The 12,449-nt window shown below is 43.9% G+C and overlaps 1 protein-coding gene across 3 annotated transcripts in view; it reads left to right on the top strand.

Annotated features, from left to right (window-relative positions):
- Positions 1-12,449, top strand: part of LOC127678443 (sterile alpha motif domain-containing protein 1-like) — a 36,721-nt gene that overhangs the window by 709 nt on the left and 23,563 nt on the right. The window contains exons 1-3 of one of the 3 annotated variants that reach the window (XR_007976563.1): positions 1-193; positions 6,967-7,137; positions 7,693-7,774. Coding sequence is in view for 1 of the 3 variants with exons in the window: in XM_052173397.1 (XP_052029357.1) it covers positions 6,967-6,993 (27 nt within the window). In the remaining 2 variants the exon portion in view is untranslated. Of the gene's footprint in view, positions 194-6,966; positions 7,138-7,692; positions 9,802-12,449 lie in introns of those variants that run through there. The other 2 variants (XR_007976562.1, XM_052173397.1) reach the window with 2 other exon arrangements.

Genomic DNA, 12,449 nt, shown 5'->3' with positions numbered 1-12,449 from the left:
AGGAGGAGGGCGGGGACGTGGCCTGCTCTTAAAGGGGCCGCGCCTTGAACCCAACCGCGCAGGGCCGGGACTGGCTGGTTGGAGGCCGCTTCCTCTGGTTTCCCACGCTGTCCTTTCCTAGCTGACCCTCCCAGGAGGCTTTCCTGGGAGGCTGGAAGAGGAGTGGCACAGAGGACTTTTCTTACAAGCTCAGGTAAAGACAAAGCCAAGGACATTTTGAAAAGAAAAAAAAAAAAATAGAACAGGAAGGGAAAATTAGATGAGCTTGGAAAGGGAATACCTTTCCGACTTTGGAAACGACTGCCCTTAGCATGTTTATAAATCCTTTCCAGAAACAGAGGTGAGGAGAATTGAAGTGCAATAATAATGTATGGCCTTTTGTCTCTGCAGTTGTCCTGGGGTAAAAATGTCCTTGTCACCGTGTTCAAGGGTCAGTTGGAGGCAAGATGCTATCAGTTTCTAATGTCCTTCATTGTAAACATTTCTTGTGAGCCTCTCTTACTAATAATATTAATGGCACCGTTGTACTCGGTTATGATATTCACCCACATACCAGGAAAACACAGAGTCGGAAAGCTGTGTGCCATCATTTGTCTCCCGTGGTAAATCTGCTTGCTTTTAATTTTAGCATAAATTTAGCCCAAATGTTTGGAAAGAGAGAGATGCTTGAGAAAAGATCCTGTCCTCTTCAGAAGGAATAATGAGTACACCCCACGCCCCAACTTAATACAGTTCAGAAGGCCTGACAGCAGGCCTCATTCCAGCTTATCAGAAAAGGAACACCTGGCCTAAATATGTGACCAAGTTAGATAATGCTACCGTCTAGTACCTGTTTGTCAGGGTTATAAATATTTCCTCGCTTACCCATTGACATCACTCAAAATTGTGTCATTCCTTGCCTAAGAGGATGGACTCCTGGAAGTTTGGATTGCATCATTGTGTCAACCAGAGGATGAAAAACTCAAGCAAAGAGCTTCTCAATAAATGATCCAATAGATTTACTCTCTTTGATTATGATCATTAACCTGCCCATCAGCTCTCTCTCTCCAATTCTTTATTAGCTTCGTTTCCATTGGTGAAATTTTAGTAGAAGCCTCTACTAGGATACCATTAGAAATGTCAGCTAGGCCACAGGAATGCTCAGTGTTTAAGACTTTGTTGGGGATGGGTAAAGCGCTGACCCCACTGACTTGAGTTAGAGAACTGCCTGCCATGGAGGAAGTTAGCTGCAGAGATTGATTATCTTGGACAGCAAGATTGTCTCTGAAAGGGAGAAGGGAAGCTGGGGATTCACTCCCGCTAGATGACTCAGAATTTGTTCTTCTTCTTCGGATCTTAATAAGTCTTCTTCTTCTTCTCCTTCTCCTTCTCCTTCTTCTTCTCCTTCTTCTTCTCCTTCTTCTTCTCCTTCTTCTTCTCCTTCTTCTCCTCCTTCTTCTTCCTCCTCTTCTTCTTCCTCCTCTTCCTCCTCCTCTTCCTCCTTTTCCTCCTCCTCTTCCTCCTCTCCTTCCTCCTCCTCTTCCTCCTCCTCCTCTTCCTCCTCTTCTTCCTCATCTTCATCTTCCTCCTCTTCTTCCTCCTCTCCTTCCTCCTCCTCCTCTTCTTCTTCCAGATATAGAATTATATAGTTCCTGATCAAACTTTGTGAAAAACAGGTATAAACCAATTCTTCTTATTGAGATTGTAATTTAATTAAAATATTCCTCCCATCCATTTCCTCCCTCCAAACCTCCTATATAGCTGTCCCTACACTTCAAATTCATGGCCACTTTTTCATTGTTATTGCATATCTGTACTTGCATGTAAATATTTATTCTCCAGTATAACCCATTGTGTCCATATAAGATTCCCTGAATTACGTTTTCAGGTGTGACCGATTGGCACTGGACACAGCTGGGAGGCTCTTCCTTCTCTGGGGAGGCCACTCTCCAGCTCCTGGCTTTCCTCGGCCCAGTAGTGCTTCCTGTCGGTTTGAGGCCCGTGGGCCTCTTCTCACCTCACCCTCCATGCAGCTTTAAACCACCTCTTCCCAGAGTGTGAGACTTTCCTACAGTCGTTCGTTCACGTGGGAGGGAAGAGTCGCCATGTTGCTGTTTTCGAGACAGAATCTTACTGTGTAAACCTAACTGGCCTCGAACATGCAGACCCCCCTCTTGCCTCTGCTTCTCTTGAGGACTGAGGTCACCATGCTCAGATCCTCGGGGCTTGCTCTTCCCTTCCATTATCACTGGCTTAGCAGGGGGCTCTTCAGTGCTCAGGTTCTCTTCTTCACCTGCTTCCTTTCCTACACACACACACACACACACACACACACACACATTTCTGCGTCAGAACTCTATTCCAGTGACACTGCACACACATTCCAAATTGCTGCTTCCCTGGTGTACATCCTCTCTGCCCTCGAGACATAGTCTCTTCCTGGCCAGGAACGGCTCCCGCCCCCACATTCTACCCTGCTTGTTCTTCAGGTCATTCTATGACGGAAAACCTTCCCCATCACCTACTGTAAGATCACGTGACATTTTCTACATTTCCCTTAACACCCGGAGTTCCCCTCCCTTAGCTTAACAATCACCACAGTGTGTTTGTATTTCTTTTGTGTGCCTCTGTCCTGTAAAGATCACTCGCATTGCGGTAGGAGCCGAGCATATCCAATTCTCAGTCCTATCTGTGTTTTGTAGTCTCAATAGCGTGTAGCCTAGTACATAGAAGATGCTCAGTGAGTGCTCACTGAAGAAGAAATAAGTTGTGCTGAGAGTTTCAGTTAGAGGCAGGACAGGAAAAGTAGGTGTCCCCACGGTTACTGTGTGTCCCTTAGGTATGATTGCCAAGCACAGTGTGAGGCCACCCACCGTGAGGAGAGCATGATTTTTCTATGCCACGATCTCACAGATGATGACAGATTTCAAGTACTCCTATGTTAATAGAAATATAAACAGGTGTGTTGATACTCAGCCTAAAATCTATAGACATGTTAAAATAAAATTGAAGACTCAGGAAACTGCAGACTCCTCAGGAGATCCTCCAACAAGCCAGACTTCTAGGGTCCATCTCTTCCGCCTTGGAGCATGACTGTAGGTGATGGGATTGTTCCCAGAGACGCACATGGAAGGCCCAGGATCTGACGGCAGCCAGCCGGTCACCCTGCACCATTGTACTTCCCAGGTAGGGTCTACTATAAACCATTGTGGAGCATGAGGAACATCTTTTTCAGGGATGGCAGCACACAGCACCACCGAGCCAGTCTTCTTGTCCCCCAGAGGTCTGTGTGGAATGCTCAAGTACTTCTCCCAGTGGGTAACTCATTATTTTCAAGTTCTCATATTCTCTCTCTCTCTCTCTCTCTCTCTCTCTCTCTCTCTCTCTCTCTCTCTCTCTCTCTCTGCAAGGAAGACTTACCAAGGGAAGCTATGATGCCTCAGGCACTCCCGGATGCTAGGGAGACAGTGGTGAGCATCAGAGCCAGACAAGGCTGCACTTCATGAAGCTATCTACCATTCTCTTCAGCCAACACATAGAAGTCATCTACATAATTTTAGTCCGTGCTAAATTTTAAAAAGAGACTAATCTAGAGTAATTCTTAGATTGCCCAGGTTCCCTAAGAAGATAATATTTGAGTTAATGCCTATATAATGAAGAAGAACCAACCACTGGAAAAGACTGGTTTAAAAAAAAAAAATTCTAGGCCTTTAAAGCATGGATCATTAACTGACACAATGCTTTATCCAAAGAGACCCAGCTATCGGTGGTACATACAGACCCTCGTTGGTTCGAAAGCCCATCCTGTTTGACCCTAATTCTTCCAAAATGAGTTAATAATTGGGAATAAATTTAATAAACTATGAGGTGCTATTCAAATATCAAATGTAGCCAAGTAATAATAATAAAGACCACGAGAGATACAAAACAAAACAAACACAGCCGAGTCTATTTTTATGCAAAGGAGCACACCAATTGGCTGAGGGCAGAAGGCATTTGCTTACTGTTGAGGAAGGGACTTTATAGTTGCTGTGCTTAGTAGGTTATATATCCACTGCCATGGCAAAACACTTGCGGCAGGGTAACTTATAAAGAAAAGACATTTATTTCTCACAGAAGCTAACAGTTCAAGATCAAAAGGCCAGCGTGTTTAGTGTTTAGTGAGTCTCTCTGTCTTTCTGCTTCTAAGATGGCTTACATCATCTGGACAGGAGAAGTGTTACATTATAACAGTGGACGAGGAGGAAAAGGGAGCAAGCTAGTTCCCTTCCACCTCTTTACAATAGAGTACTAACCCCATGAATAAAGGTGAAGCCCTCTGCAGTTAATTATCTCTTAAAAGCCTCATCTCTTAATTTGGGGATTATGTTGGAGGAGATGTAACATCCAAACCATAGCTAAGGATTCAAACATTTGAGAGAAGACTGGAATAGACTCATTGCGCTATATGATTGGTTAAAATAAGACTAAAATAAAATAGTTCAGGAGAGCAATCTTGACATAAAGCCTTCTGAGGTTCTTGTTCTAGCTTACCAGGGCCACTCAGAGATCACTAACAGATTTTAAAGGTTAGAACAGGTGAAACATGACAAAATTTGCTGTCTTCTAAGTACTCTCTGATATAGAGGGAAAATGCCCTTTTACAGTAGTATACAACAGATGAAAGCACTAATGCCTAAGAGATTTATAAAACAGAGCTGTTAGCAGATGTGCACCTAGAACCCAAATCCCTATTTTCCTATGCTTTTCCTGAGAACTGTGTGTTATATATGTTTATATTTATGTTACTATTCTTCAAAACTTCTATCACAGGCATAGCTGGGTACTCAAGAAACATGTCTCTTGCTTCCCTCTGAATTTCTTCTTGACAATTTGTAATTATAAATAATTAAAGACTAGAAAGAATTAAAAACGTACTAGGTGGGTATTCTAAAGTGTGTACTCTGAATAAAACAGGCACAGTGCTAGCATCCGTTGTTCTCTGCTTCCTGACTGTGGATGCAGTGTGACCTCAAGCTCAGGCTGTCTTAGGTCCCTATGAACTGTGAGCTAAAATAAACCCTTTCTCCCCTGAGTTGCTTTTGTCAGGGTATTTTATACCAACAGGAAGAGAAAGTAAGATAGAAAAGTGACACCAAGAGTGGGGTCACTGCTAGATAAACATAACCACAAAGCTTTTAGGCCTTTGGAAATGGTGGAATGTGGAAAAGTTTGGCACTTAGGACTAAAAAAGTCCTGGGAGTCTGAAAACAGGGTTTCCAGGATTGTTCTGATAGGCCCTTAAAATATAAGAGTGCTGAACAAACACAGACAGTGGAGGCCCAGCTCATGAGTTATCAGAGAGATCCAAAGACTCTACCAGGAACTGGGCCAGGGACCTTTCATGTGATATTTTGGCAAGAATCTGGCTTCGTTTTGACTGTAAACTAAGAACCTGAATGAAGTTGAATTTAAAGCTAACAGATTAACTTGTTTAACAGAGGAAAGTTCAAGTTAGGAGAGACTCCAGGGCAGTAATGAGGAAACAATGTGATCATTAAGTAAAACACCCCCACAGAAGACGAGCCTCCTGCACTGCACTGGGAAAAGGAGAAAGGGACCCTGAGAGCAAGACCCCACCCCTCAGAGGCTCCACCTCATGAGGGTCTAAATTTGTCTGAAAGGAGAGAGCCCAAACTTTAGGTGTCCTCTGCTCAAACACAACCACCTAAGGAAGTGGTTTACCCAGGCTGTCCCAGAAAGCATACGGATGTTGCTATGACTGTGGTACAGGGGCTGGACTACATCGTGAACTGGCAGCAGAATTTGGCAGCAGCATCTACATGGCACTGGTTTGGAATAACTAAGAATGAAAACTTAGAAGCAGTCGTGGAGTTCTGATCTGCAGTGATACTGCAGAGCCACTGAGACCAGGTAACATGTGCAGGAGTCAGAGTCCCTACACGGAGGCCCTGAAAGGCCAGTGCCTGCGGCTGTAAAGGTGACCTGGGGCACTGGAGATAACTAAGACCATGGGATGTCTGTCAAGAAGAGCTGACAGGATGAATGGGGCCAGCCTAGGAGAGAGGCTATGTGTGTTGCAGGCAGCAGAGCTGGAGGAGTGGAGCATTTGGAGCCCAGATGATTGTATTACAAGCCTCTGATGCAAGACACACAGCTATAGGATTTGGTGTTTGCCCTACTGGATTTTGGTCTTGTTTTGATCCAGTCACTCCTTTCTATGCCCCTATTCATTCTTTTTAGAATAGGAACATTTACTCTGTGCCATTTTAGGTTGGAAGTACATAGCTTGCTTATTTTGTAGGAACTCACAGTTAAGAGACTTTGTAGTTGTTATTGGTGACCTCTTTGGGGGTTGAAGGACCCTTTCACAGGGGTTGCATATCGGATATCCTACATATCAGATATTTACATTATAATTCATAACAGCAGCAAAATTATTGTTATGAAGTAGCAACAAAAATAATTTTATGGTTGGGGGTCACCACTATGTAAGGAACTGTATTAAAGGTTGAGAATCACTGGGCTATACGTGCTTTCCATGTTGGAATGCATGCCTTTGCTTTCTAAGACTGTCCTAAGCCTACAAGAACATGGGGTTGGGCCCTCTGGGACTAGATTCCCAGATGATTATGAGCCACTATGTGGATTTTAGGAACTGAGCTGGGTCCTCTGCAAGAAGAACAAGTATTCTTAACCACTGAGCTATCTCACTAGCTGCAGAAGACCCTTTCAACTGTAAGGGAGACTATTCCCTGGGTAGAAATTCTGAAGTAAATAAAATGATAAAGTGAGCTGAGTACTTCAGATGAGCGTTCATCTTTCTCTGCTTTCTGACTCTGGGTGTAGTGTGACCAACTGCCTGCTTCTCTGCCAGGATAGATTGTACTCTTGCAGTATCAGGGGAAGGAAGCCCTTTCTCCTTTGAGTTGCTTTTTGTTAGTTTTGAATTTGTTTATTAGTTTGCTTTTTTTTTTTAAATCACAGCCACAGGAAAAGAAACTAAGATACTAAAGAAAGCCCCCAAGGGAGATTGGAAGCATGAACTCATTCCCATTGACCATTTCTTGAATACCTGGAGCTTCTGTTGCTATCTCAACTCTCAGATCGGCCCAGCCAGTAAACTAAGATGCTTGGACATCAAGGACCAGCAAGCTCGTAAGTGTCCTCTCCTTAAAAACCCCATGTGTTTCCGTCCTCACCATCACCCTAAGGCTCGGGGGTCAGAGAGCTAAGGGGAGAAGTCTCTGATACATTCCTAAAACTGACACTTAGGAAGTCTATTTTTTCCAATTTCGGGAGTGAACTTCTGGGCCTCAGGCATACTAGATGAGCCCTTTTACTGTGGCTGTGCTCCCTAGCCCTGAAATCGCCTCTTTAAAGAAAATTCTGACCAAAAAGAACAAAAGAAATGCAAAAAGGACAGGTGTGATTTTGTTGTTGTTGTTGTAGTTGTTGTTGTTGAGTAAGTAGGTAATTAGTTTGGGGCTGTTTGTTTCTTAAGGCAGGGGTATTTCAGCCTTTGGCCAGCAGGGCCTTTAGTGGAGTCAGGGGTGAACATAGACGTAGGCTTCAGGTGTGAAGTTCAGGCCTGTCTTCCCCCAGGAGATGGCAGCAGCAGCAGCAGCAGCAGCCACAGCGGTGGTGGGGGAAGTAGGGCAGAACGCATCTGCTTTCCCTTTGGCATTCAAACCTAAAATTTCTTGGTTCCAGAGGCCACTTTATCCCTTCGTTGGTTTGCTGAGCTTGTTCGGAGCCGGGCATTGGGAGCGTAGGAGCTGGCAGAGTCCTCTTCGTAAGTGCCTAGCTTTTTCTGTAAACATTTTGGTCTAGGCTACGACCTTGAAGCCACGTGTGAAGGAGCTGAGAAAGTCTCAGGCCAAAAGGCAAGAGCTTCAAAAAGAAATAGCCAGTTACTCTCCCAACCCCGCAAGCATAAATCTAGAGGGGATCATACAAAGAGTACAGATTCTTGACCTGGGCTCCCAGCCACCAGCCTTCCGACCTTGTCCTTGAACCAGTCAGAGCTCCAGTTCTCAGCCCATGGTGGACTAAGGCAGTCTTCAAGCACCTGCTAATTTTTAATTTGGAGGGGGTGGGCATGGACACATGTGCACATAGCATGAAAGCCAGAGGCCAACTCAAGGGTCTTCCACTTTGCCTTTTTGAGACTTGTCCTCTCACTGGCTTGGGGCTCGCCAAGGAGGGTAGGCTGGCTGGCCAGCAGCCACCCGCCCTTCCAGTGCTAGGATTACACATGCGCACTACCACCCCTGTCTTTTTTTTTTTTTTTTTAACGTGGCTCCTGGAGGGAGATTGAACTCAGGTCCTCCTGCTTGTGCAAATGAGCACTTTACCCAACTGAGCTATGTTCCTCAGTCCTAGTTTTTTAAATTTCACTTTTATTATTTGGATTAAGTAGGACTGCCCTTCACCTTTGCAAAATTTAAACAAATCTTAGACACAACAAAGCACTACTTGGTTCCAAGTTAATCCCAGCTGAGCACATATCCTGGTTTGGCAGACACTGCCAGCTGCATAGGAGGTGGGCAGAAGTCCCAGGAAATGTCTGGATACCACACAGCTATGGATGAACTGTCAACTGCTGGAGATTGCTTTGCAAATTGCCACATCCTAATGGATCCGACAAAACGATATTTCAAAAGCGCAATTAACACTGATTCTTAGTATATTTGGAACCAAAAGGCATTGGGGGTGGGGGCGGGCATCTGGCTCAGCAGAAGAGTATCCCTTCCATCTGGGTTGAACAGTCCAAGGTGAAGGAGCTTAGAAACTACACTCCTCCTGGGCCCCCTTTCCCTGCCATATCCTGGTTTTTCTGAAACTCCAGGCATAACTCTCATTCCCCCATTTCATCTAATTGGCTCTACTTCCCTTGCTTTGTTAAACTTCCATCCATACACTGATGTAAGCCATCCTCCCCCATGTACCGGGTACAGAGGATACACCTGGCTTATATCTGTTCACAAGTGATTGGTATAAAATATATATGAAATACATATGGTGGTAGTAGTAGTGATGTTGGTGATGGATGTAATCTTGTTTCTGTAAGGCCACAGACCAACTGTCATATTTCTAATAATGGGTATTGATAGACCAGAGTAGAATCATCTCGATAGCATAATAATCCTGTAGTTTCATGGGAACTGGCACTCATGAGTCAGTCAAGACAACCCTTCCTTGTTCATACAAAAGCCACCATATTGAAATCTCTTCCAGATTAGGAGCTGTGGCTCCAGACAGTCAGTGTCAGTGGGGAAATACATACATACATATATGTGCAGACATATATGCACATACATATCTACATATTTACAGATATCAAAACAGTAAACTGGGGAGTGACTGTGATAGGAAAGTCGGTGATAAAAAATAATTCTAGACAACTCCACATTAGACAGGAGAACCCAGAGGGCAAGTCAGAGAACAAGGGACACAGGGACATTCAGAAGGACATAGAGTCCCAGATAGTGGCACACAGCAAAAATGAGAAAGTAATCATGTCTCCTGGTTCTACCACATTCCAGATCAGTCCGAGTTAAACGTCATTCAGTGTCAAAAAGATAATAGATGTCCTTGTAGTGTTGAAATCAAGTTGAACCATGTCATGCCCCAGGGTAACCTGTGGGGGTTGGTTCTCTCCTTCTACCTAGTGGGTCCGGAGGATTGAACTCAGGTCACCAAGTTTGGCAGCAAGCACCTTTACCAATGAGTCCTGCTGCCAAGACACAAATGCACATTTCTGTAGACTTTATCATGCTTACAAGTTTTTTAAAATATTCCTTGGGGAGAGAGGGTGGGGAGGGGAGCTTGGCAGCAAGTGCCTTTATCCAATGAGCCATCTTGACTGCCCTCAAATGCAAGTTTTCATTGAAGACTTTATCATGGTGATAATTTTTAAATTAGTGTGTGTGTATGTGTGTGTGTGTCAGCCTTGGCAGTAAGTGCCTTTACCCAATGAGCCATCTTGCTGGTCCTTGAAAATTATGATTTATGTTCCTCCTGCATATTTACAAATAATGCTCTAAAAACCACCTCTCCCCAACTCCACAACCAACTCAAAGTGATGCCATATACTAAATATACAACTAAGGTTGAGAATCTCGGGCCTCTGGCTTCATTTTATTCAGCTTGGATCGGGGTGTACTGATTTCATAAGACATACACTGTCTTTGTTTCATTATCATCATCATCATCATCATCATTATTATTTGATAGAGTCTTCATCATCATCATCATCATCATCATCATCATCATCATCATTTGACAGAGTCTTCCTGTGTAGTTTTGGGTGGCCTGGGACTCACCATGTTAACTGGGCTGGCCTTGTATTGGCAAATTACCTGCCTCTGCCTACTGAGTGCCAAGGGTAAAGGCTTGTGCCACTCTACCTATTTCGGTTTCTTTCACCAAGGCTGTGATAAAATACTCCAACCAAAGCAACTTGAGGAAGAAAGGGTTTATTTTAGCTCACAGTTCAAGGCACTGTCCCTTATGATGCAGAAGTCAGGGGGGCAGCAGTTGAAAGCAGCTGATCACGTGACATCTGCAGTCAGGAGAGGGCAGAGGCAGCCTGCTAGTGCCCAGCTCCCACTTCAGGGTCCAGTGAGGGAATGATGCTACACACGGTGAAGGGTCTGCCCATAGCCTAGCAGTCCCCACAGTCCTGCGCAGAGGGCCATCTCCCAGGGAAGTCTAGATTTCCTCAAGTTAACAACACTAACCATCACATGCTTTAAAAAGAAAAGCAAATCCTCTAATCTAAGTCTTGTACTTCCCCTTTCTGGTTTTTTTTTTTTTTTTTTTTTTTTTTACTTTTCCCAATTTACTGACTCATGTATTTTCTTAGTTTATTGTTGATAGGGTCTCACTGTGTAGTCCAGAAAGACCTAGAACCAAGTTCCTCCTGCCTTAGGTTTCCAAGCACTGGGACAGGCATGGACCACCAGCCTTAGCCTTATTTATTTACCTCTATGTGGGCATGATTGAAAGGAGAGAGAGAGAGAGAGAGAGAGAGAGAGAGAGAGAGAGAGAGAGAGAGAGAAAGAGAGAGCCTGCTGGGGAAGGCCAGGCTAGGTTCCAGCTATCAATCTTCTTGCCTCGGTCTCTCCTGTACTTTCCCCACTTTCTCCATTTTCTCTTCCCTGTCTTCTTGTCTGGCTCCATCTTACCTTCTGCCCATCAATGCCATTCTATGGTAATGTTCCTGTCTGATCTCACTGCCGTCCGTCTATCTGTCCTCTCCTCTGTTCTCTCCCCTGACCCACAGCACACACTTCTTTGTTCTCGTTCATCAGCTTTCCCTTGGAGGCTCCTTAATTAGAAGGGCGGAGCACAGAGGCATTGTCAGACATTTGTCATTTCATTATTCAACATGATACATTATTTTTTATCTTAAGAGCAGATAAATACTAAAAATAGGTTTCTTTCTCCAAAGACCCCAAAAGAGGAGGGAGAAAGAAAAATCTTGCCTATCGTTAGCTTGCTCTTTAAATACTAACTATAATAATTATTATTTTAGTAATTTCCTGGGTTGGCCACAGATGACTCTGTTCGGGTAGCTCACTGACCCTTGGTTGGAAAGTCCTTCTGAGTTCTTCATCATCCAAGACAGCAGCTGACATCAATGTAAAAAAGAGAAACAAGCTAAAAACAGTTGAGTGTGTATGCCCTGAATTGCATATTCAGTTGCAAAATCATCATCATTATTATTATAATTACAGAGAGGAGGCATTTCAATAATTGTTCAAAGTGTCTTCTTGAGGAAATAAGTAAATCAAGGCCAGCTGTCACAAGCCAATCTACAATAATGATCCCCGTATGTGCATCTTCGGGATTCATAACAATCTACAATAACAAATTTGTGCATTCGTCTACTGTCCCTGAACAGCCTAAAAACAAAAAACAAAAAACAAAAAACAAATCTACAATCCGCTCTGATGTCTCACTTGGTAGTTCACTTGTATTTTTAAACAGCATCCTTGAATAACCTTACAGTCATAAACTGCCAAACAAAAATTGCATCACCAATTTAATAACAAACAACAGTGGGCAGCCTGGCATCCGTCCACCTGTAACAGGATGGCCACAAACCTAGGCTTCTGAGCCAAGTGGAAGTCAGGTAGACAGCTCGGCAGACAACTGAAACCAGTCAGAGAGAAACATCCACCGAGTCAGACATGCTTTATTGACTTGAAAATCACAAACAGGAACTGGGAAGGCCTTGTTTTCAGCTTACTTGTGAAATCAACCCGAAGTATTTCAATGTTGCTCCTCCCAACAAACAGCTGTGAAGTGACTAATAGAACTGAACTGATGCTGTACCCGGAACTAAATGTGTCACTGAGGACAGAAAAACGTCCCCTGATAGAAGCTGTCCTCTCAGATTAATACCTGAGACAGGAGCAGAGAACCTACTGAACTAGGCTGTTCTATAGGCAGAAAGAAAG

The sequence above is a fragment of the Apodemus sylvaticus genome, chromosome 2 (assembly GCF_947179515.1).
Source record: "Apodemus sylvaticus chromosome 2, mApoSyl1.1, whole genome shotgun sequence".
Lineage (NCBI taxonomy): Eukaryota > Metazoa > Chordata > Mammalia > Rodentia > Muridae > Apodemus > Apodemus sylvaticus.
This window is presented reverse-complemented; position numbering and strand designations above follow the sequence as displayed.